Raw genomic sequence first — 26,672 nt, forward strand, 5'->3', positions numbered from 1 at the left:
GTTTTGCAGTGAGTCCTTCCTTCCATAAGGAAGCAGTGTGCACAGTGAGGGTGGCACTGCCAAGCTCCTTTCCCGGGACCTTTACTCAGCATCTCAGCATCAAGCTGCCATAGTGTTGAACTGTGTCTTTGAGCATCTGTACTTTATTTCAATTTATTTTGTGCATCTGTTAGCAAGATGTGTCCTACAGTATCAGAAAAGCCTAAGAGAGGTTATTTTTGGGGTCTGGGAAAGCTCAAAATAATTTCCATATAAATTAATGTAATTGTTTCTTTGCTTTATGCCATTTGGCTTATGAAACGTTTCCTCAGAAGGCTTTACTTTTGGATAGTGAGGGATACCTGTATCTTACTGTGGTTTTAAAATGCATTTCCCTGATGAATAGTAAGCTTGGTATCCTTTCATATGTTCATTGGTCATTTGCATTTTCTTTTATGAAGTCCCTGTTCATGTCTTGTATATCTTTTTAGTTTTTTCCCCCTTTTAAAAAATAAATTGAAGGAATTTTTACATATTTTGGGGGGGATGCAGTTTGTTGGTAAGGTGTTACAAATTTATATATAAATGCCCTTGATTTTTATATATTGATTTTGTGTCTAGTAACCTGGTAATTCTTGCTTATTCTGATAATTTATCTGTAGATTGTTTTGGATTCTCTATGCGTACAGTCATCTTGTACAAATGACAGTTTTACATCTCCCTTTCCAATCCTTATACCTTTTTTTATTTTTCTTGACTTCTCATACTGGCTAATACTTTAGGTATAATGCTGAATAGAAATGGAAATGGCAGGTGTCCTTGTCTTATTATTCCCAGTCTCACATTTCACTCTTAAATATGATATATTTATTCTGTTTTTTCTCTACTGTTAATCAGATTATAGGAATTTCCTTGTTTATATTGTTTTGTAAGGTTTTTCTTTCTTTCCTTTTTTTTTAATTCTGCATGAATGTTGAATTTGGTCAGATACTTTTCCTGTATCCATTGATGCGGTATGTTTTTCTTCTTTCTTTCTTTCCCTCTCTTGTTAAAATCTGAATTACATTGATTTTTTTTTTAAGATTTTATTTTATTTTTAAATTTTTATTTATTTATTTTCTAGAGAGACAGAGATAGGGTGAGTAGGGGAGGTGCAGAGAGAGGGGGAGACAGAGAATCCTAAGCAGGCTCTGTGCTGCCAGTGTAGAGCTTTGCACAGGTCTTGAATTCACAAAATTGTGAGATTGTGACCTGACCCAAAACCAAGAGTCAGACGTTCAACCAGTTGAACTACCCAGACACCCCTATTTTATTTTTTTAAAGTAATCTCTACACCCAGCATGGGACTCAAACTCACAACCCCAGCATTAAGAGTTGCATGCTCTCCTGACCGAGCCACCCAGGCGCCCCACATTGAATTTTGAATGTTAGACTAACTTTTCATTCCTCATATAAACTCAACTAGGTGGAGATGTATTATCATTTTTGTATATTGGTGGTTCACTTTGCTATTTTATTTAGGATTTTATCATCTATATTTGTGATTGAATTTGGCCTGAAGAATTCCCTTTATCTAACTATCTTTCTTAGGTTTTGGTATTAAGATTTGTTGGCCTTATAAAATGAGTTGGGGAGTATACATCTTTTTTTTTTCTCTGAAAAAAGTATGTGGCAGATTATGGTTTCTTCTTTATGTGTTTCATTAACTTTGCTGGTAGACCCACTGGGACTTGAAATCACCTTTATAGGAAGGTTTCAATTACATATGTAATTTCTTGAATAGTTACAGGACTCTTTGGATTCTAGTTCTTCTGTGAGTTTGATAAGTTATATTTTTAAGGAATTTTTTTCATTTATGCTTTCAAATTTATAGGCAAAAACTTATTCTTTTTTTTTTATGTTTATTTACTTTTGAGAGAAAGAGAGAGAGACAGAGGTATGAGCAGGGGAGGGGCAGAGAGAGAGGGAGACACAGAATCCAAAGTAGGCTCTAGGCTCTGAGCTGTCAGCACAGAGCCTGACGTGGAGCTGGAACTCATAAACTGCAAGATCATGACCTGAGTTGATGTTGGATGCTTAACTGTGACTGAGCCACCCAGGTGCCCCAAAACCTTATTCTTAATATCCTTTTATGAACTGTTTTATTTTTGTTTTTTTAAAAAATGCTTATTTATTTGAGAAAGAGCATGAGCAAGGGACGGACAGAGAGAGAGGGAGAGGGAGAATCCCAAACAGGTTCCATGCTTTCATCACAGAGCCTGCTGTGGGGCTTGATCTCATGAACTGCGAGATCATGACTTGAGCAGAAATCAAGAGTTGGCCACTTAACTAACTGAGCCAGCCAGGCCCCCTGTTTTGTAAACCTTTTAAATATCTGATGGATCTGTACTAGATGTCCCCTTTTCATTCCTGACATCAGTTATTTGTACCTTCTCTGGATTTTATCAGTCTCCTTTGTCACTTGTTGGTTTTAAAAGTTTTTATAAAGAAGCAACTATTTTGCTGATCCTTTTTGAATATTTGTTTTTTATTTCATTAACTTTGTGTTCCTTATCTCTTTTGACTTTGTATTCAGTTTGCTGTTCTTTTTCTAACTTTGACATAGATGTGTGACTTAATGATTTTCAACCATTTTTACTTTTTTTAAGATTATTTTTTAAATGTCTATTCCTGAGAGAGAGACAGACAGAGACAGCATGAGCCAGGGAGGGGCAGAGAGAGAGAGAGGGAGATACAGAATCTGAAGCAGGCTCCAGGCTCTCAGCTGTCAGCGTCTCAGCTGGACGCTTAACTGAGTGAGCCACCCAGGTGCCCCAAGATTTAATTTTTTTAGATAATCTCTTCATTTTATGTGGGGCTTAGACTCCGAACCCCGAGATCAAGACTCCCATGCTCCACTGATTGAGCCAGCCAGGTGCCCCAACCGTTTTTCATTTCTGATATGTCATTTAAATCTGTAAATTTCCCTGAAGCGTTGCTTTGTTATGCTTCACGAGTTTTGAGTAATAGGATTTTCATTATATTTAATTTAAAGATATTTTAAAGATTAAAGAATTTAAAGATAATGTGCTTTCTTCGTTGCCTCCCTGGGTTATTTAGAATGTATAAATAAATATGTATGTGATATATATATTTATATTGTTGTTTTTGTTACTATTTTTGTTATTGAGAGACAGCTTGAGCACTGGAGAGGGAAAGGGAGAGAGATTCTTAAGCAGGCTCCACACCCAGCATGGAGCCCAACATGGGTCTCAATCTCATGATCATGAAATCATGACCTCTGCTGAAATCAAGAGTCAGATTCTTAACTAACTGAGCCACCCAGGCACCACTAGAAGTATGTTTTTAAATTTCCAAATATGTGATGATTTTAAAGGTATAGTCTAGCTCATGCTTAATTACATGTGGTTAGAGAACATCCTTTGTATGATTTCAGCATTTGGAAATTTGTTCACACTTGGGTTATGGACCAGGATAGAGTCGGTATTGGTAAATATCTGCATATACCTGAAAAGACTGTATTTTGCATTTGTTGTCTATATGTATTTGTTAGGGTAAGTTTGTGCATTCTGTTGTTCAACTGTAATACATCCCTACTGGTTTTTATTTTTTTATCCTGCTTGTTTTATCAATTTCTGAGAGAGTTATATGGAAAATCTCATTCTGATTGTGATATTTCTGTGTATTCATGTAGTTGTGTCAATTTTTGCTTAATGTATTTGAGGCATGTTAGTAGGGGGCTACAAAATCTTTTTTTTAATTTTTTTATTTTTTTAAATGTTTATTTTTGAGAGAGCGAGACACGGTGTGAGAGGCGGAGAGGCAGAGAGAGAGAAGGAGTCACAGAATCTGAAGCAGGCTCCAGGCTCTGAGCTGTCAGCACAGAGCCTGACATGGGGCTTGAACTCAACGGACTGAGATCATGACCTGAGCTGAAGTTGGACGCTTAACCTACTGAGCCACCCAGGCGCCCCATTTTTTTTTTTAATTTTTTTTTTAATGTTTATTTTTGGGAGATAGCATGTTCATGTGAGCTGGGGAAGAGCAGAGAGAGGAAGATAGGATCCAAAGTGGGCTCTGCACTTACAGCAGAGAGCCGATGTGGAGCTTGAACTCACGGAACCTTGAAATCATGACCAGAACCAAAGTCAGATGCTTAACTGACAGAGCCACCCAGACGCCTCCAAATTCTTTTTTTTTTATTGACGTATAGTTGACACACAATGTTAACATTAGCCTCAGGTGTATAGCATAGGTATTTCACAACTGTATACTTTATGCTATGCCTACAAGTTTAGCTACCATCTATCATTATACAGTGCTATTACTGTACTGTTGATTATATTTCCTATGCTGTACCTTTCATCCCCATGACTTATTCATTCCATAACTGGAAGCCTGTACCTCCCGCTCTCCTTCACCCATATTCCTCCCCATCCCTTCTCTCCAGCAGCCATCAGTTTGTTCTTTGTATTTATAGGTCTGTTTTTGTTTTTGTTTGCTTGTTCTTTGTTTTGTTCTTTAGATTCTACATATAAGTGAAACCATATGGTATTTGTCTGACCTATTTCACTTAGTGTAATACCCTCTAGGTCCATGCATGTTGTTGCAGATGGCAAGATTACTCATTCTGAGTAATTATCTTTTCCTTCCTTCCTTCCTTCCTTCCTTCCTTCCTTCCTTCCTTCCCACATTTTCTTTATCCATTTTATCTATCAGTGGACATTTAGGTTGCTTCCATATGTTGGCTATTGTAAATAATGCTGCAGTAAACATAAGGGTACATATATCTTTTCAAGTTAGTGTTTCAAGTTAGTGTTTTCATTTTCTTTGGGTAGATACCCAGTAGTAGAATTACTGGATTGTATGGTATTTTATTTTTTGAGGAACCTCTATAATATTTTCCACAGGGACTGCATGAATTTACATTCCTACCAACAGTGCATTAGGGTTTCTTTTTCTCCACATCTTCGCTAACACGTGTTTCTTGTTTTTTGTTTATTTTTTGTTTTTGATATTACCTATTCTGACTGATTTGAGGTAGTGTCTTACTATGATTTTGATTTGCATTTCTCTCATGATTTGTAGTATTGAGCATCTTTTCATGTGTCTGTGGGTCATCTGTATGTCTTCTTTGAAAAAATGTCTTTAGATTTTCTGGGTTGGTACAAATTTAAAACTATTACATCTTCAGGATGAACTGCACTTTTTATCATTATGAAGTGTCCTTTATATCTGTGACATTGTTTTTTGCCTTGAAGTTTACTTTGTTTTTGTAGGGTCATCAGTTTGCTTTTGGTGGGTGTTCGCATGATATATGTCTTTTCTTTGCTGTTTTATTGTGGTGTAGTTTTGTTTCTTATTTTTAAAGGCACTTTGACAGTCTTTATTTTAATTGGAGCATTTAGTCTGTAACGTACAGTAGAATTGCGGATATAGTTGGGTTCAAATCTGTTGTCCCAGAAGTTGTCATACTTTTTATGTAGAGGTCCAGAAAGTCACTATTTTGGGCTTTGTGTGTCATCTGATCTCTGTTGCAGGTATTCGGCTCTGCCATTTTAGTACAAAAGTAGTCATAGCCAACATGTAAATAAATGTGCTTGGCTGTGCTAATAAACTTTATGGGGACAAAAAATGGGCCATCTTTGGTTGATGGTATTGTAGATTGCCAAACTCTGTGTTATTTTAGTATTTGCTATTTGTCTTACTTGTTTGGTATTTTTTCCTCCTCTTTCTTGCCTTTTGGCCTGTTTTTTTTTTTTTTTTTAATTCTTGTTTTTTTTATTAGCTTAGAAGTAAAACCCTCTTCTACTGTTCTTTTATTAGTTATCCTAGAGATTATAACACACTTAATTGAGCTGTTAACTTACAATAATAATTGATCCTTTTACCCTCTTTCTGAAAATGTCGAAACCTTAGAATACTATCACGTCCTGACTTAATGCCTCATAGGACATTTGTGTGTATGTGTTTAACTTTGTCCTATGAACATTGAAAATTTTCCATTAAAAACTTTTTTTATTGGGGAAATACATTTCTTTAACTTTTTATTATGGAAAAATTCAAACTTAGTACAAAATGCATTAAATATATAAACCACTAAATAATGAACTCTAATATAGTGTCAACAATTTTTGCTATTTTGCTAGTCTTGCTTAAACCATTTCCCTAGCATCAAATTGTTATGTTCATGGATATTTTTTTTATATGTATCTCTAATACCTAAGGACTTAAAGAAGAATGATATTATTAATCATCTAATAAAATTAGCTGTAACTTAGAAAATATTTTCTAATATCTCATCCAGCTGATTTATTCAAATCAGATTGTTACATATTTTATTCTTCTGTATTCTTAGTATTTTGGATGGTCATTATTTAGATTTATTACAATTATTTACTTTTTCTCTGATAATTTGTCCTTTTTCTCTTTTTTCACTTCTGTTTAAATTTTTTTTTTTTTAACGTTTAATTTATTTTTGAGACAGGGAGAGACAGAGCATGAATGGGGGAGGGTCAGAGAGAGGGAGACACAGAATCTGAAACAGGCTCCAGGCTCCGAGCTGTCAGCACAGAGCCCGACACGGGGCTCGAACTCATGGACCGTGAGATCATGACCTGAGCCGAAGTCGGCCGCCCATCCGACGGAGCCACCCAGGCGCCCCTTCACTTCTGGTTTTTTGGGTTTTTTTGTTTGTTTGTTTTTTCCAACGTTTTTATTTATTTTTGGGACAGAGAGAGACAGAGCATGAACGGGGGAGGGGCAGAGAGAGAGGGAGACACAGAATCGGAAACAGGCTCCAGGCTCCGAGCCATCCGCCCAGAGCCTGACGCGGGGCTCGAACTCCCGGACCGCGAGATCGTGACCTGGCTGAAGTCGGACGCTTAACCGACTGCGCCACCCAGGCGCCCCTTCACTTCTGTTTTAAAAACATCTTAGGGGCGCCTGGGTGGCTCCTTCGGTTGGGCGTCCGACCTCGGCTCAGGTCATGATCTCACAGTTCATGGGTTCGAGCCCCATGTCGGGCTCTCTTCTGACAGCTCGGAACCTGGAGCCTGTTTCAGATTCTGTGTCTCCTCTCTCTCTCTGCCCCTCCCCTGTTCATGCTCTGTCTCTGTCTCAAAAATAAAAAAATAAATAGTAAAAAAAAATTTTTTTTTAAACATTTTAAATATTTCTTTAAAAAATTTTTTTTACATTTATTTATTTTTGAGAAACAAAGTGAGACAAAGCGTGAGTGGGGCAGGGGCAAAGAGAGAAGGAGACACAGAATCTGAAGCAGACTGCAGGCTCTGAGCAAGTGGTCAGCACAATGACTGATGCAGGGCTCGAACCCACAAACTGTGAGATCATGACCTGAGCCGAAGTTGGACGCTCAACCGACTGAGCCACCCAGGCGCCCCTTAAATATTTCTTTTAATGAGTATTTTCTGTTAATGAATTCTCAGTTTTTATTAGTGTGATCATATCTTTATCTTCATTTTAAAAACTTTTTATTATCGACAACTTCAAACATATAAAACTTTACTCAGAAGTCATGAACTTAATGTAATGAGCTTCCATGTTGTAATCACTGAGCATGAATACTTAGCAAAACACAACCAGTCTTGTTTCATCTGTTTTATACCACTGAGTTGTTGTGAAGCAAATCTCAAATTCAGAAACCTTACGTTACATCCATTAGTATTTCATATGTATCTGTAGAAAAAATCTGTAGAAATATGAAGCAAATCTAAATTCAGAAACATTACATTTCATCCATTAGTATTTAGAAAAAATAAAAAGAGCTTTTTAAAAAATATAACCACAATATGTTATCTAAAATTGTATATTAACTTCTTAATATCAGCAAATATCCAGTCAGTGCTTTGTTTTCCTCAGTTGTCTTATATACACAATACATGTGGTTGATTTCCTCCAGTTAGGATCCCACGAAGATTTACACATTTTGTTTGGTTGATAGGATTTTTGAGATTTTTCAAATGCTAATCTGTAGGTCTATCTCTCCATCACCTTCATAATTTTTAATTTCATTTTAGAAACCAGATTTATTTTTTTGTTCTATAGAGTGTCCACGATCCTGGAATATGCTAATTGCATATCCATAGTTTTATTCAGTATTTTTCTTTGCTCATTTCCTATAAATTGTCATTTAAACCTAGCAGCTTGATCAGACTGAGTTCAGTATTTTGACAAGAATACTTCATAGGTGGAGTTGTGTACTTCACTGGAGTCATATAATTATCTGGTTATATCTGTTTTATTATGTTAGTAAGTATTGATTGTCACCTAGATCCATGATTTCATTAATGTTTTTTATTTCCAGTCATGTTTTTGCTAGATATTGGATTCTAGTTGGCAGGGGTTTTTTTGGTAAGGTTTTTTTTTTTTTTTTCTTAGAGCAGCTTTAGGATTACAACAAAATTGAGAGGAAATAGGGAGATTTCCCATTTGTTCCCTGCCCTAACTTATGCATAAATAGCCTCCCCTGTCATCAACATCATTTACCAGAATGGTATATTTAAAAGATTTTTTAAAAAAATTATTTATTTTTGATAGAGAGAGTGAGCAGGGGAGGAACAGAGAGAGAGAATCCCAAACAGGCTCTGCATTGTCATCACAGAGCTCATTGCAGGGCTTGAACCCATGAACCGTGAGATCATGACCTGAGCTGAAATGAAGAGTTGAGCGCTTAACTGACTGAGCCACACAGACGCCCCTTAAAAGACTTCTAAAATTTTTAATTGAAATATAGTTGACATATGAATTTGTATTACTTTCAGGCATACAATATAGTGAATTGACAATTACATACATTACAAAAAGCTCACCACTGTAAGCGTGGTTACAGTCTATCACCATACAGAGTTTTTCCAGTATTGTTGACTCTTGTTCCCTATGCTGTACTTCTCATACCCATAACCTTTTTATTTTATAACTGGAAGTTTGTACCTCTTACTCCCCTTCACCTGTTTTCTCCATTTCCCCACCATCCCCTAGAATGGTACATTTTTTACCAAGGATGAACCTGCATTGACACATCATAATCACCCAAAGTCCATTGTTTTACCTTGGGGTTCACTCTTGGTATTGTACATTATATGGGTTGGACACATGATAATGGCATAGATCCATCATTACAGTATTATGTAGAATTTGTGAATTTATGACTTTGCAAGAATTCTTTGCATTCTTTTGTATTGTTTTCATAGTTTGGCCTTTTCCAGATGTTATATAGTTGAAATCAGACAGTGTGTAATAGACTTTTCAGATTGGCTTCTTTCACTTAGGAATATGCATTTAAAGTGCCTCTGTCTTTTCATGGCTTAGTAGCTCATTTCTCTTTAGTACTGCATAATATTCCATTGTTTGGATGTATCATAGTTTATCCATTTACCCACTAAAGGATATCTTGTTTGCTTCCAAGTTTTGACAGTAATGAATAAAGCTGCTGTAAGCATCTGTGTGCGGGTTTTGTGTGTAAACTTAAGTTTTCCAACTCCTTTGGGTGGATACCAAGGAACTCCATTGCTGGATTATACAGTAAGAGTATGTTAAGTTTCATAAGTAACCCTCAAACTGTCTTCCAAAGTGGCTGTATCATTTTGCATTTCTGTCAGCAATGAATGAGAATTCCTTTGCTCCACATCCTTGCCAGTATTTGGTTTTCTCAGTGGTTCAGACTTCAGTCCTTCTAATAGGTATGTAGTCATATCTTGTTTTAATTTGTATTTTCCTGATGACATGATCTCTAGCATATTTTCATATGCTTATTTGCCAACTGTATATCTTTTTTTAGGGAGATGTCTGTTAAGGTCTGTGGCCCATTTTTTAATCATGTTATTCTAAGAGTTCTTTGTGTATTTGAGATAACAGTCCTTTTTCACATGGTGTCTTTTGCCAATAGTTTCTCCCAGCCTATGACTTCTTTCTCTTGACATTGTCTTTCACAGAGCAAAAGTTTTTAATTTTAATGAAGTCCACCTTATCATTGATTTCTGTCATAGATTTTATCTTTGTTTATCTAAAAAGACAGTACCTAAGACATCATACCCAAGGTCTTCTTAGGTTTTCTTATGTTTTTCCTAGGAGCTTCAGTTTTGTGTTTCACTGGATTTTAAAAAAAATTGAAGATCGTTCTAGTATCTACTGTTGAGATGTCAGCTATCAGTGATTATTGCTTCTTTAGAGGTAACATTCAGTGGTTGGAAGTGTTTAGCTGCTTTTAAAATCTTTTAGTCTTTAATTTTCAGCAGTTTTACTATGACTAGGTGTAGATGTAGTTTTACTATGTGATGAGATGTACATATCTTTTTATTTATCCTCTTAGGGTTTGTTGGGCTACTTGGATCTGTGGTTTGAAACCTTTTGTCAGTTTTGGAAAATTGTCCGTTATTATCTCTGAAAATAATTTCTTCTGACCCATTTTTCCCCCGTTACACATATGTTAGAGTTTTTTACTTTGTCCTTTGTCCTTCTGTTTTCCATTCTTCCATTTCTCTTCTGTTTTCCATTCTTTTGTCTCTCTGAGCTTTATACCAAGATAGAGTCTTCTCATCCCTCTTCTGGTTTATTTATACTCATTATAGTGTATTGAATCTGCTGTTTAACCCCATCCATTGAGATACTAATTTTTGATACTACATTTTTCAGATACAGAATTTGTATCTTTTTTCAAATTTGCTATGATTTCCTTTACTTTTTAAAAAAGATTTCCGTTTCTCTATTGAAATTTTTGATTGAATGTACTGTCTCCTTGAACATAATACATAAACTCATAAAGTCCAAGCTTTGTAATCTCAGCATTTGAAACATTGCTCATTTGTTCCTCCTGGTTTTCGTTCATTTGTCATATTTGCCTGATGGTTTTATGAATGTATGTTAAGACATCCATACAGGATCCAATATCAAGGTTTGAAAAGGTATGGTTTGCAGTCCCTTTGAGAACTTGCCTACTAAACATTCATCCTTACTCTTTGAGTCTCAAAGGGTATGGGATTTCCCATGCTTAACATCTTTGGAAAGTCTCAATCTAGTTTTGTCTCCCTTGCTCTGTGAGAGTTTTTCAACTCTGCTCCACTTCTCAGTCTCAGCTGCTGCTTCTAGATGCCCCCAGGGAAAAGCTGACCGACATATCTGACTTACTTTTCCGGATAGCCTTCTCTTAAATCTTGGCTTACTCATTGCTCTTTTTTTTTTTTTTAAATGTTTATTTATTTTAGGGAGAGAGAGAGAAAGTGTGAGCGGGGAGGGCCAGAGAGAGAGGGAGACACAGAATCTGAAGCAGGCTTCAGGCTCTGAGCTGTCAGCACAGAGCCCGATGCAGGGGGCTCGAACTCGACAAACCATGAGATCATGACCCGAACCAAAGTTGGACGCTTAACTGACTGAGCCACCCAGGGGCCCTATTGGCTTACTGAGTCTTAACTGCCTCCTTAGCTTCTGTTGCCTTTTAGCCCCCTTTCTCCATATTTTTCTGGCTTTCCTCATCAGGAGGTTTTTTTGTATCAGTTTACTATTGCTGGAGATTGAATCACTTTTTTGTGCTGTTGAACTTATCCATTGAGATAGTAATATTTTTTTTTCTGTATTAACTCTTTTTAGATGATCAAAGTACCGCCCCTGTGATATAGTATATTAAAAAGACACACAGAAGTTTAAAGGAGAAAAAAAAAGAAGTCACGGTCCCATCAGTGAGAGGCAATTACTAATAATAGTTCCTTTTTGTTAGCTGGTTTTTGTGAGCAGGGCGCTGGGGAAGAGTTTGAAGATAAGCTTAGTTTGAATATTCTGAGTTTGAGGGAATTAAGGTACCTAAGTAGGGTTATGCTTGAGACATTTAGATATTAAATTGATGGTTTGATGTAAGAACAGTGTGGAGATCTGGATTTGGACATTAAAAGCAGAAAGTTTCAGGGCACCTGGGCAACTCATTCGGTTAAGTGACTGGCTTTTAGTTTCAGCTCAGGTCAAGATCTCACAGTTTGTGAGTTCAGGCTGCATGTCAAGCTCTGCACTGATGGGGCAGAACTTGCTTGAGATTCTCTCCTCTCTCTGTCCCTTCCCTGCTTTCACTCTCTCTCAAAGTAAATAAACATTTAAAAAAAAAAAGTTGAACCTGTCAAAGTAGATGGAAGGTCTTTGGTGTTTTGTAGATTATTTCACTGTCACAGGTTGCACAGATAGAGAAGGGACAGGGTAATTGTGGGAGAGATAAGACAAAACTTAACTTTTCTAGTGTTAAGAAGGCCAATACAGTCTCATATTTTGTATTTGAGATTATGTGTTTAAGGGAATAATTGTTTTCTTCCATATTTAATGGTTTGGTTGATTTTTTTTAAAGCCTAAAATCTTATATGCTAAATTAGTGGTTATATAAAACACAGTTTTTAAAACAATTTTTTTAATGTTTATTTATTATTGAGAGGCAGAGACAGAGTGTGAGAGGGGCAGAGAGAGGGGGAGACACAAAATCTGAAGCAGGCCCCAGGATCCAGCTGTCAGCACAGAGCCTGACGTGGGGCTTGAACTCATGAACTGGAGATAATGACCTGAGCCGAAGTCAGACGCTTAACTGTCTGAGCCACCCAGGTGCCCCATAAAACACAGTTTTTTTAGCGTGAAATACTTATTTATTAGTGTTTTAGATTTCATCACAAAATAGATTAAGCCTTGATAACTTATGTTTGGCTTGTCCAAATGACAGTCATCTATCTTTTGTTCTATTAAATGTGCATAATAGTGAAATCACAGTATTAAAGAATAATAAATCTATATTAACTGTACTAGAGAAGTATTAAGTGCAAATGACTTTCACACTGAATTAGTTTACAGAGAAATAAAGAGAGACAGTCAAGAAGCAGTGCTGTTGTACTTGTCGTTCAAATAACCACTGATACGTTAAAATAAAAAGAGTAATGATTTCATTTAATTTTTGGGATACAAATTTTTTTAGTTCTATACCAGACCAGTTCTTTAAATATATGTGCTCAAAGGGCATTTAAGGATAGGCCTGAAATTTATGACCATGTATTTGTTTATTTTTAAGTAAGCTCTGTGCCCAACATGGGGCTTGAACTCACAACCCCAAGATCAGGAATAGAATATTCTACCGACTGAGCCACCCAGGTGCTCCAGTACCTACTTATTTTTAATATATATTTGAGTTTTTTGTTTATACAGTTTTAATTGTATTTTGATAATTTTTCTGTGTTTGAGAGCTCTTATCATACGGAAATTTGATTTAACAGAGCTACAATAGAAGAAGCATACTCCAGGTCAATGACAAAACTAGCAAAATCCGCAAGCAACTATTCACAGCTTGGGTGAGTTAATGTCTTTGAAAAACTCTTTTTCAATGTTGATTTAGGTACAGTTCTTGAGAATGTTAGGTTCTTATTGAAGATTAATTGTTGGTAAATATAATAATATATAATGTACTGAAAAATGTTTTTATATATGAATATATTCTTGACTTAATAGAAAATAGAATTGAACTAATCAGTTAATGCAGTCTAAGTAAATGAAACCCATTTTCCCCCTTTATTTAACTACCTAGTCATTTGGTAGTACAATTTTGAGATCATACATGTTATGTATTGTGCATGGTTATTCTAGTTTTCTGTAAGTTCACTTAAATTATGTTGAATAGCGATCTTTACAAACTCACTTAAACTTGACTGAAATGATTAAAATTTATTAAAAAGGTCTCATGATTTTATAGACTATTAAATATTTCTCTTAAAAATTTGTGGTGAGGGGCGCCTGGGTGGCGCAGTCGGTTAAGCATCCGACTTCAGCCAGGTCACGATCTCGCGGTCCGTGAGTTCAAGCCCTGTGTCGGGCTCTGGGCTGATGGCTCAGAGCCTGGAGCCTGTTTCCGATTCTGTGTCTCCCTCTCTCTCTGCCCCTCCCCCGTTCATACTCTGTCTCTCTCTGTCCCAAAAATAAATAAACGTTGAAAAAAAAAAAAGTTTAAAAAAAAATTTGTGGTGAGAAAATGTGTTCTTTGAAAAATGAATATTAAGAATACATTTAACGGGTGCATAGGTGGCTCAATCAGTTAAGTCCTGACTATGGCTCAGGTCATGATCTCACATTTTGTGAGTTCAAGCCCTGTGTCAGGCTCTTTGCTGACAGCTCGCAGCCTGGGTCCTGCTTCAAATTCTGTGTCTCTCTCTCTTTCTGCCCTTCCCCTGCTTGTGCTCTCTCTCTCTCTCTCTCTCAAAAATAAACTTAAAAAAAAATAAAATAAGAATTCATTTTAAATAAGATACGCTACATGGCTTTAGTAGTTCTGGGAGGAGATATTGTATAATTTATACCACAAAAACCCTGGGAGGAATATTTAATCTTTTTTAATTATCTAAGAATTGGGGAAAGGCTATACTTTAAGATAACTTAACAAGTAATTCACCTGTGCATCCCCTGAAATTTTAATAGGTATTAGTTCATATTTTTGATGAAAAGGGTTTTTTTTTTCAATATATGATATTTATTGTCAAATTGGTTTCCATACAACACCCAGTGCTTGATGAAGAGGGTTTATACCATCTATTAGATTCACAAACGGTTCCCTGAACCAAAAAAACTGGTTAAGAATGAAAATATTCTTTTGTGTGGTTGAATGAATTTAAATGAAAATCTTGCTAAATTGTGGCCTAGGCAGAGAGTTGTACTCTCAGTTCATCCTCATCATGGTGACACTGTCCATTATATTAAGTGTTGATAGTTGCAGCTAAGAGGACCTTCTGTAGCCCTGTACTATGGCTAGGAAGGCTGGGGAGCTGCTACCTTTTTCACCCAGAGGAGAGTGGGGACTGTTAGTTGATGACCATCTAGTGTTGTTTTTCTTCCAGTTGTCTTCCAATTCTTTCTCCCACACCCCACTCCCTTGATACATCACTTTTCTGGCAGCTTCCTTTTTCTAAAGCCTTTATGTTGACATGCTTCTAAAACATTATTTATTTATTTACCATTGTAGAAGGGCTAGAAAGTAGCTGGAATAGCAGAAGCTGGCTTTAAACAGTTGGTTGTGGTTTTATTATAGGAAATTCTACCCTATTTTTAGTTGTCAGGTGGGAGATACAAAAAACATGAATTAACTTCAACTGTGTTTCTGGATAAGATATTGACAACATTTCTGTCTTTGGAATGTGTGCTTCTCATAAATAATAGATGATATTTTATGTGTTAGTGTCATTACTTAAGATCATAAATATTTTAAATATTAATATTTTACTGATGGATATTTAAGCAATTGAATTTTCTCTTTATTTTTTTTGCATTTAAAAATACTTTGGACTTGTCAGTTTTCTTTCTTACTGCTTATTATATATTAATATATATTACTTGACCAGAAAAAAAGGTTTGTGTATCAAACTTTTAAAATGTAAAGAAATTTGACATTCCTTAAGAAAACCTGTATTTAAAAAAATCTTATGTTGAACGCCTTTACAGTGTAAAGAATCCTTTGGTAAAGGTACACTGCCATCTTTCTGCTTTGTCCAGTCCGGACTACCATGTATCAGGTTTACATGAAGTGATATATATGTATTTTGGTGCTGTAGTGAGTGGATAATTTTCAGTTGTCTATTTTTATTCTCAAACTCCTCCTTTTAACTCCTTGCCAGCTGATTAGATTTTAAATTTCAAGTTGAAATCTAATCGGAACAGCCTTATTCTAAGCATGTTAATTTTCCTGTTTGAACTTTTTTATTATTGCTTAAAATGACCATTATGTGTTAGCATTCCTACTGGGTAGGAAATGTAATAATTTGAAATGTAATAATTGGTAGGATATGTACATAATAGGATAAGTAATTTATTTCTTTACCCTCTTGCTGTGTGCTGCTATTTGTTTTCTAGAAGTTTTGTCATAGAGAACAGGTGCTGTTGAAAATATCTTAGGAAGTACTTGAGGAAAACATAGGGTAAAATTATCTGTAGATCATTCCTTATTGACTAAATTGGTTTAAGCTAACCATTGACATCCTAAATACTGTACTATCCAGGATGCAATAATGTAGTAACTTTTGGACATACTTGAATGTACTGAGAATACTAAATTCTCAGTATTGAGAAAAAGTGGTAGGAAAGTATGTCTTGCATCATGTATCCTGTACTAGAAAGGGACTGTGTTAGTGTTTTTTAAAGTATGCAGATAAAATTATCTGAAATAAGATTTCAGGTTAACAGTTCTAAAATATTATCAAATGATTATTAAGGTGACTAATCTTAAAAAATTCTGTGAATTTGACTTTTGCGTGTTTGAAATCAGAGGAACTTTTGTTTATTAAAATTTTTTTTTTATTAATCTTTATTTGTGTGTGTGAGAGAGAAACAGCACGAATGGGGAAGGGGCAGAGAGAGAGAGGGAGACACAGAATCTGAAGCAGGCTTCAGGCTCTGAGCTGTCAGCACAGAGCCTGACATGGGGCCCGAATCCATAATAGGTGAGATCATGACCTGAGCTGAAGTCAGACGCTTAACCAACTGAGCCACCTAGGTGTCCCAGAGGAACTTTTATTTTTGATGAGACATTTTAGATGAACACTAAGTAGTCAAAAATTAAAATTTGGAAACAAGTTAATTTTATAATAGACAAGTCTAACCAAATCAACTCAGAAAATAGTATGATATGGTTAATAGAGAGCCATGGCCAGACCTCTGATAAATATTTAACTGATTTCTGTGTACCCGACTGAGGTCCAAAAATATTTTAATTAACCACGGATTAAAAAATCAGCATCAGTCTGCCAATCATTTCATTTATGATTTATTTTAATTTCCTATTTTGCATAATTAAAATTGCTGAACATAATATTGTTTCTGGTGGTTCTGTTTTGGAGCCTTAAACTTTTTTTTTCTTTTATTAAATAATTCCTGTACTTTTTTTCCCTTAGAACATTTGCACCAGTGTGGGATGTGTTCAAAACATCTACAGAGAAATTAGCAAACTGTCACTTGGATCTTGTTAGAAAATTACAAGAATTAATAAAGGAAGTTCAGAAGTATGGAGAAGAACAAGTAAAATCTCATAAAAAGGTATCACTTTTTTCCTGCTAAAGGATTGATCGATCAGATATTGAGTGCTTTACAGTTTGATCATTTTGATGAATCATTTCATACCATACAGACTAAAGAAGAGGTTGCAGGAACTCTGGAAGCTGTTCAAGCCATTCAGAGCATAACTCAGGCCCTTCAGAAATCCAAGGAAAATTACAATGCCAAGTGTGTAGAACAAGAACGTTTGAAAAAGGAAGGAGCTACACAAAGAGAAATAGAAAAGGTAATTGTAATAAAAAATAATATCTCTGTGGTTTCAAAGCACTTTCAAACATAAGACTGCATTTGATCTTCAGACACTTAAGAATGACCTCATATTAAAGATGAAGACACTGTGACACTGAGTGTTAGTGATTTACCTAAGTGAAACAGAACTGGGTTTGCAGAATATGTTGTGTATAGTAAATAGATTAGCAAATACTTAAAAAGGAATGATATCTATGTCATTGACATTTGTAAGATATTTTTATAAGATAATTGATAAGATACTGCTTGGTGTCAGGTTTAACAGTGAGGTAAAATTTTTTTTGAGGCAAGAGTGGTATATTTAGAAAGGCATAGATACTTGAAGATAAGCTTTAAAATATGTATTGTGGGTGATTTATTGCTGACTTTGAAGACATTTATGAGGTAGTGCGGTAAACCACAACCCTTTCCCCCACTCGCATTTTAATTGAAAGTAGATTTTCCCCCTTTCAAACAGTTTAACCATTCACTTGTTTGATGTGTTGTATCTCATTTAGGAATGAGCCATAGGGAGTGATAATTTTGAAAGCTTTTTTTTTTTTTTTTTTAATTTTTTTTTTTTTAATTTTTTTTTTTCAAAGTTTATTTATTTTTGGGACAGAGAGAGACAGAGCATGAACGGGGGAGGGGCAGAGAGAGAGGGAGACACAGAATCGGAAACAGGCTCCAGGCTCTGAGCCATCAGCCCAGAGCCCGACGCGGGGCTCAAACTCACGGACCGCGAGATCGTGACCTGGCTGAAGTCGGACGCTTAACCGACTGCGCCACCCAGGCGCCCCATTGAAAGCTTTTTAAAGTATTTGAAATATCCAGTAGAAAAAGAAAACCAAGTTGTAACTATATTATAGCAATTATAATAATTATAAAAGTGTACATACATGGGCAGAAACTAGAAGAGAATATGGAAAAGTCAAAACAGTTGATGGAATTTGGCATAATTGATTTCCTTTAATGTATGTGTAATAAATAAAAATTGGGAGGGCGATAAGAATAAGTTACTAGTTTAAAAGACCATTCCAGACAACAGCAATTACGAATAAAATACAAGAAGGGAAAACAAAATAACAGGGTCCAAAAAAGAAGAATAATATCTCTATGAACCAGAAATGGGACAGATACCCAAAATGGCCTGTAGAGATTGATTTTGCAGGTTTGTTGCACTTCAAGCTCTTGTGTGCTAAAGGGGACTGTGTGTTCGCCATTTGCAGTAAAGCACAAGGAGCCCACTCACTGGGTGAAGCTATATAGGTAGGAAAAAAGAAGACTCTTGGGCTGCTGGCTAGGGCTAAAGCTTTATTGGAAGATGGGAACTTATGGACACAATTTTGAGTGCGAATCAAGCTAAGGAACCATTTAATGACAATTTTAGCCATATTTCCAATATTCTTCCAAGGAAGTAAGACTTGATAAGACTAAATTGGGCCCTTGGAGAGCTGCCATGAGGTAATCTGAAAACTGTTGGTGGGGATGGGTGGGCACAAAGGATAGAACATAACACAATTCTAGGTGGTAACATATGCATTGTATTCTCTGGAACTGTCACACAGCACTTGTGGAGGGAGAGAGAAAAAGAGAAGAGGAAATGAACGAATAACCAAAATTCTAAAGCCCATCTAAGAAATCTGACACTAAGACAGCAATAAATTTAACAATTAGAAAAAAGAATTCTCTGCAGATATAATTTAAATTTATAAAACAAAAGAACAAAATGTTATAAAACAAAAGAACAATCACACTGAGGATGTTCAGTGAGAAAAGTGAATATAAAATATTAAATAAGATTAAGAAATATAGAGTCATAATGGAATAAGATTTACTAGATAGGAAAACAGCTAATTACAAAACTTGAAAATGAATATGGTTATTGAAAAAAAGTACTAGAGAAGACAGATTTTAAATTTGATATAGTCAGAGACTGAATTTGGAAGATGGTACTGAGGGAATTGACCATAATACAGAGAAGTAAAGGTTACCAGCATTCATCTAATGTGAATTCCAGGAGAAAAATGGAAAGAATGGTGGTCTGGTAATATTTGAAGAGTTAATAGCTCAGAGTTTTTCATACCTGAAGAAATTCAGCAGTCCCAGATTAATATAATACTGCATGTTAATTAGAATTAAAAACTTACAAAAAATAAATGTGCCTGTATAAATATAAAGAAAAAAAAAAGTGTCCCCAGATTGAAAGTACATTCTTGGTATTAAGCAAGTTACATAAAGGTCTGTGCAGACCTAGGCACTAGAAAAAAAGCTACCAGGTATTTCTTGTTTTCTCACATCTTTGAAGTCAGAATACATCTTCAATTGATGATATCATATAATTGCTGTTGGTGAGGTGGCTTTTGTGTGTAGTTTTATTGCCTATGTGAACTTGGTTATAGTACCTGGTGGCATGATTGAACAACTGCAATATTTTGATGTACAACTTAAGTACAACTTAAGATGATGAATATCTTAAGACCATTTGAGGAAGGAATTGTTCTGGTATTGACTGAAAATCATTTGTTGAGACCTGGTAAGATTAAGAAAATGTGAGCACCAGTGTTTAGAAGAAACTGGGAGATAATAATGGATCATTTTTAAGAAGTGCTATATCAATAATGATCTTGATGATATTGAGGATAATGTTGTATGGGGAAAAAACAGACCTCAACAATCTCCCAAGTGGAAAACAAGTGAGAAGGGTCAAAATCTGAATATGAGGAAGATTTAGGAGTATGTCAAGAGAATTAATTCTTTTTGCCTTCCTTTTTATTCTGTATCACATAGGAGTGGTAATAGAATAAAAATGTACCCCTAAGTAAGTCTAAAAGAGCTCTTTTAAAAGCATAAAATTAGGGGTGCTTGGTTGGCTCAGTCAGTTGAGCGTCTAGCTCTTGATTTTGGCTCAGGTCATGATATCACATTTGTGGGATTGAGCACCCCATCAGGCTCTGTGCTGCATGTGGAGCCTGCTTGGGATTCGTTCTCTCTCTCCCTCTGTTTCTCCCCTACTTGCTCGGGTGCACTCTGTCTTGAAACATAAAATTAGAATTTTAAGTGATAAGAAAGCATTATTTTATACTTTAGTTGATAGCATTTTTCTATTTTAATGGTACACAAGAGGATGATGTATTTTATAAGTTAATGGTCTGTTAGAGTTAGTAGTAATTGACTGTGTACATTACACATGACTTCTAAAAGGACTGAAGTATATTTTAAATCTTTTAAAAATGGCAAAAAGAAAAGATATTAAAATTTATTGATAAGGAAAGGAAGGAGGATATGGGAAAAAAAGAATGGTAGGCAGAAAGATCAACATAAGTTGGAAGAAGGTCAAATATACCTAAACCATAATATGTATAAATGAATTAGACTTCTAATAATAGTTTGATTTTCAAATTGAAAAAAATTATTATTTAAAACACTGTTAGTGTTTAGCAACAGAAGAGTTTTTTATATAATGGGACTATTCAGTTCAAGTAAATTATATAGGGTAAAATAGTAGATCTGGGATTTAAAATATTCTAGCAAAAAAAAAAATGTTGGAGGGGGAGGAATGGATGGAATCTTGAAGTTATGTGATAGGTTAATGGAGTACATTACACTTCTTTTGTGTGCTTTAAAATGTTTATCATAAAAGCCAAAAAGAAAAAAAAGTGAGCTAGAATGACATGAATTAACATTGACTTGGGTGAATCTAAAAAGTATAATATTGAGCAAGAAAAGCAAAGTTCCAGAAGAATATGTATATTTTGATGCCTTTTACATAGTCTTTAATTTTCTGCAAAAAAAACCCCCCAAAAACCAAAAAAAAAAAAAAAAAAAAAAACAAACAAACCCTGAAACAAAAAAGAAACAAGCCTTGAAGTATAATTAACTATATTAGGGACATACATAGGGACAGTAAACACTGTGCCACATATTGGGAGTTACCTTTGCAGAGCAAGTGGGGAATGGGCTTGGTAAGGGCAGGGGGCTCCCTTTGTCTATGTAATAATTAATTTTTTTACAAAGAATAAAAAAGATAGGAACAAAGACAGTATAAAGCCAATTATATTTCATTTCATTTTATTTTTTTTAAGTTTGTTTATTTTGAGAGAGTGAGAGTGAGGAGGAGTGGAGCAGAGAGCGAGAGAGGGAGGGAGGGAGAATCCTAAGCAGGTTCTGCACTGTTAGCATAGAGCTGGACATGGGGCTTGATCTCAGGACTATAAGATCATGACCTGAGCCGAAATCCAGAGGCAGATGCTTAACCACTAAGCTACCCAGGTACCCCAAGCCAACTGTAGTTCAAACTAAAAGAGATATTTTTTATTTATTTTTATTTTTTTTATGTTTATTTAGATTTTGAGAGAGACAGAGCATGAGTAGTGGAGGGGTAGAGAGTGGGGAGACAGAATCAGAAGCAGGCTCCAGGCTCTGAGCTGTCAGCACAGAGCCAACGCAGGGCTCGAACTCACAGCCCATGTGATCATGACCTGAGCCAAAGTTGGATGCTCAACCAACTGAGCCACCCAGGTGCCCCTAAGATAATTATTTTTTAAAACGTGAGTTATAGGAATAGTTCCTTACAGTACGTACTATAACATACAGGTCAATAAATTGGTATGGATTCCATATAATTAATGCAAAAGTGTACTATCTCAGTTAGTTGAAATTTTCCAGAGGGTTAAGGTACTCCTAGGCTAAATACTGCTCTTTGCTTTTTTTTTTTTTTTTTAATGAAACCCAGTGGGTTTAACATAGTACCTAGTGTGTACTGACCACTTGAAAAATGTATGGTAACTAGAGATTATGCTTAAAGAAATGATTGTCTGAATCTTTTGATATAAACCAAAAAAGGCTTCATATAAGGTAATGATTTAGATTAAATTAAAAGATTTCTTTTTGATTAACATATGGTAGCATACAGTTGTGTCCAAGGGTTGTGAGTTGGTGGTCTGTGCTTCACTTGTGTTGTGGCATGGACCCACAGAGAAGGGGTGCCTTTTTCTCATTGTTTTGCTCAGAGGTGGTATCTTTGCTTGTGGTACTAAATGTGTTAGTAGGTGTCTGATTTATATATGTTCAAATCCAAGTTGAAGTAAATCATTAATTTTGACCTGTAATAAGAAGCTTTTTATTAACATGAATATAGATTTTTAAAAACCTGAATCTTTGAACCATTTTCCTTTAATAAATTTGAAAACAAATACTTATGGCTATTATGACATAGTATGCTTCTGATTTTCACTTAAAAGCTCTTAATTTTTTATAAAACACTATTTAGAAGGCACTCATTTGTGGACTATGACTAAATATGACTTAATTCATATGTGTATATTTGCTTCTTAGGATTTTACTATAAAAATTATAGGCACTTAAATATTTCTTGTAGTATATCAGTACATTTATTTATAATGCTAAGGAAATCAATACAATGTAGGATTTGTTTTATTATCAATAGGTAATGTGTTAAAGCCAATCTTTTATTTGTGAGAAGAAATGTGGCTGTTTTTTTTTAAAGCATAATTTCCTCATTTAAGAATGTTCCAACTTCCCTTTTTAATAATGACTTTATGAAACTTGTCAAGTTCATTATTACTAGGATACTCAGTTTTTATAATTCTATCCTAGAATTTACAGCATTTCTAAGTATATATATATATATATATATATATATATATATATATATACACACACACACACACATACATACTATTTAGGAAGTTGTTTTGACTTAACTACATACTGCTATATAGTTGTTTCCTATGAGTACTCTTTCTTGCTTTAAAAAAAAAAAAAGTAAAGGGGCACCTGGGTGGCTCAGTTGTTAGGTGTTGACTTTGGTTCAGGTCATGATCTCACAGCTTCTGTGTTCAAGGTTCTGGGTTCAAGCCCCGCCTCGGGCTCTTTGCTGACAGCTCAGAGCCTGGAGCCTGCTTCAGATTCTGTGTGTGTGTGTCTCTCTCTCTGCCCTTGCTCCATTCATGCTCTGTCTCTCTGTCTGTCTCTCAAAAATGAATAAACATTAAAAAAAATTTAAAAACAATAAGGTGTTCCTAGTACAATTACATTCTAAAATTGCTTCTGCATATTTTTATATAATACCCTTATTTTTCTTTAAATTTGTTTTTGTCATTACTTAAAATACTTTATGAGTCAACAGTTTCTTTTTTCATTTTATTCCTTTATGATTAAGTACTGCTTTTGTTAGTTTTCCAGGATACTTCTCTAAGTTGGTATATAATTTCCTTAAGATTGTGGTATATTATTTTTACCTTTGAAGAGTGAGGGCTGATGTAAAAAAAAAAAATTAGAACTTTAAAGGCTATCTTCTCTCTTCCTTCATGCCTCCAAATAAGAGAAGTGAAATTTTACACAGCTTCCTGGTATCAGAAAGTAGGCTCCAAAAGACTTATCTGTTTACATCCTGAATTAGATCCTGCTCTGAACTTTTGAGATGAAGATAATAATATTATGGTTGGAAATAATGGACAAAGAAGTTAGTATGCTGAGTTGAATAGCTAGACCAAGATTTACAGTGAGAATATTCTGGGAGGAAAAAAGAAAGTTAAGTATGATGGTTTAAACTTTTAAAATTAATTATTGCTAACTCTGTCGACTCAGTAAAAATTTGAGTACCAAAACTAGTTTGAATTCTAGAGACTGAGTTTAGGAAGAGGAAATGATGCTCCAGGAACTTCTTTCCATCTCTTAAAGTCCCATAAGTGTAATGAATAATGTAAAATAATTGCTTTGTTTACATTGTAGAAATATGATAGATCTTCTATAAGCAGGAATTGACCCCCATGCAGTGATCTTTTATTTCTGTTAGATTATAAATTTCTTGTGTGTGAGACACTATCATTATATTTTTGCAACACAGCATATATGTTTACTTGGAAAAATAATCATTATAGCAAAATATTATTTGAATTTTTCCTGTTCTTAATACAATAAAGTTTATTTTATTTTAAATACAGGCTAAAGATTAGGTTCTTGGCTTTTTAAGTGGCTTATTCAAATACATGTATATATTTTTAATGTTCATTTATTTTTGAGAGAGAGACAGCGTGCATGCTGGGGAGGGGCAGAGAGAGAGGGAGACAGAGGATCCAAAGTGAGTTCTGCACTGGCAGCAGGGAGCCCGATGCTGGCCTTGAACTCAGGAACTTTGAGTTTATGACCTGAGCCAAAGTCAGCCGCTTAACCCATTGAGCCACACAGGCACCCCTCAAATTTTTCTGATTGTTGCATTATAAAGTGATAATATGCGTGCAGTAGGTAGGTAATGTTTTAGGTAAATGTTTTAGTTCCTACCATGTGCCTGTCATTATGCTAGATGTTATGAAGTTTATTAAAGGCTAAAATACATATTCCCTCCTTCTGTATTCAAGAAACTTCCTTCTTTTGGGGGAGCCAAAACATATTGAATAGTGCAGAGCAAGAGGTTAGAGGTTTTAATGGTAAGTTTAGAAAGGGCAGAGTGACCTATTTTGTACAGAACCTGTAAAAAAGAAAACAGGAAGATCTCATGAAATAAATTACTTTTTAAAAGTATAGACACAATCATTATAGTCATATTGGGGGAAATTTTCCATTTTTATGATTTGTTTTTTCAAATTGCATATATCTCTAGGAGTGATCACAACTCAGGTCTTTCTGTGTAGCTAGCACATAAATTGTTAGGCAGTAACTTAATAGGCAACAGAAAATAGGAATAGATGTCAGGATAAGGAACAAGCAAAGAAGAAGGGGCTGCCAATGAGACTACATTATTTTGCTAAACTCTGTCATTGAAAATGACTCCACGGACTGTAAGTTGCTCATTATTCTTGCACAGACTGAAACTTTAGGTAGCTGGAAGAAGAGACAGAAGTCTGTTGGTATTAAAAAGATCCAAAGGAAACTCGGATAATCACACCATTGAAATGTTTTCTTAAATCTGGGCTTCCTGTAAACATACTTAGTAAATTTTAAATATCTATGTCATTTAATTGTTACGTGTTTGAGCAAGGCCAGGATGTTACAGCAACTATACTGACCATAGTATAATTAATGTCAAATGGCCTGAGACAATGGGAAAAGGGCAAAACAAAACAAAACAAAACAAAAAAAACACAACAACATTCATAAAGCAAACTAGAAAATCATTATAGGCTTTAACTACTTACTCTAGGGGTGGAGAACTAAGTACAACTACTAGATACAATAACCATAAAATTTACAATGATATATCTTCCTACTGGTATTACTTTTAGAAATCATAATAATAGCAAATACTGTTTATTTTGTAGATTTAACTATATGCCAGACCCTGTTCCACTCATTTTACATAAGTTACATTTCATCACTGCCAAAGCTTTAAAAACTAGGTGGTATTCTTCCCATTTTAGGAATGAGAGAACTATATAAAGCTCCAAGACAGAGTCTTCTGGCTCCAAAACCAGTTTTCTGTATGCTACAAGATAAAGTGGCATCCTATATTATTTATTTAAGAATGCAGGAAAGCATGGAGCATCTGTCTTTAATATAATGTATGGTGCCATAATTTAAGGCGCATACATTGGGCCCTTTTTAGAGAGTAGGACTGTCTACATCTCTTGGCAGTCCCAAACCTCCAGGTAAACCCAACTTTCTGTTTCTAATCCTTATTCTTGAACATAGTAGGAGATAATCCATGTTGATTCAGATTAGCTTCATACAAATTCCATGTTTTCCAGCTTTGCTTAGCCCTCAGTGGCTCTTAGTAATACTTGTACTCATCTAGTTATTACCTGTTGTATCTTCCACAACCCTGGTGTGAATTTTTTTGTTTGTTTGTTTTCTTGAAGCTCTCAGCCGTATCCTACTCTACTTTTCCCCACTCTTTTTTTTTTTTTTTGAAAAAAATTTTTAAAATTTTATTTAGAGAGAGTGTGTCAATGGGGGAGAGGAACAGCGGGAGAGAGAGAGTCTTAAGCAGGCTCCATACTCAGTGGAGAGCCCGATGCAGGGCTTGATCCCATAACCCTGGGATCATGACCTGAGCTGAAATCAAGAGTCAGACGCTCAACAGAATGACCAGGTGCCTCAGTTCCTCCTCTTAACAATCTCTTAATTCATCAAGAAAATTCATCAAGATATTTGTATCTTGAAATCCTTATCTTCTCCTTTTTTGATCTTCTGCCAGACTTCCCATGTCCAAATTGATCAGTCCTTTGAGAATGGTTGTTTCTTGATAGCCATATGTCTGCTCCACCCTACAAGTTATACATAATCTTTCTTTTTCCTGAATGTCTGTCTTCTATAGCATTTATCTTTACTTCTGTGGCTTTGTTGCTTTCTACTGATTTCTAGGTAAAAATAGGTTCTACTACTTTTATGAAGTCCTTGAGGAAAAGATCCCTGTGTAATTTATCTTCATATTCTTCACT

The 26,672-nt window shown here is 35.2% G+C and overlaps 1 protein-coding gene across 1 annotated transcript in view; it reads left to right on the forward strand.

The window, feature by feature from the left end:
• The window catches only part of FCHO2 (FCH and mu domain containing endocytic adaptor 2), a 124,498-nt gene that overhangs the window by 21,328 nt on the left and 76,498 nt on the right, over nt 1-26,672 (forward strand). The window contains 3 exon segments of the mRNA XM_043591814.1: nt 13,230-13,304; nt 16,884-17,025; nt 17,117-17,269. Of these exon segments, the coding sequence (XP_043447749.1) occupies nt 13,230-13,304; nt 16,884-17,025; nt 17,117-17,269 (370 nt within the window).

The sequence above is a fragment of the Prionailurus bengalensis genome, chromosome A1 (assembly GCF_016509475.1).
Source record: "Prionailurus bengalensis isolate Pbe53 chromosome A1, Fcat_Pben_1.1_paternal_pri, whole genome shotgun sequence".
Taxonomy (NCBI): domain Eukaryota; kingdom Metazoa; phylum Chordata; class Mammalia; order Carnivora; family Felidae; genus Prionailurus; species Prionailurus bengalensis.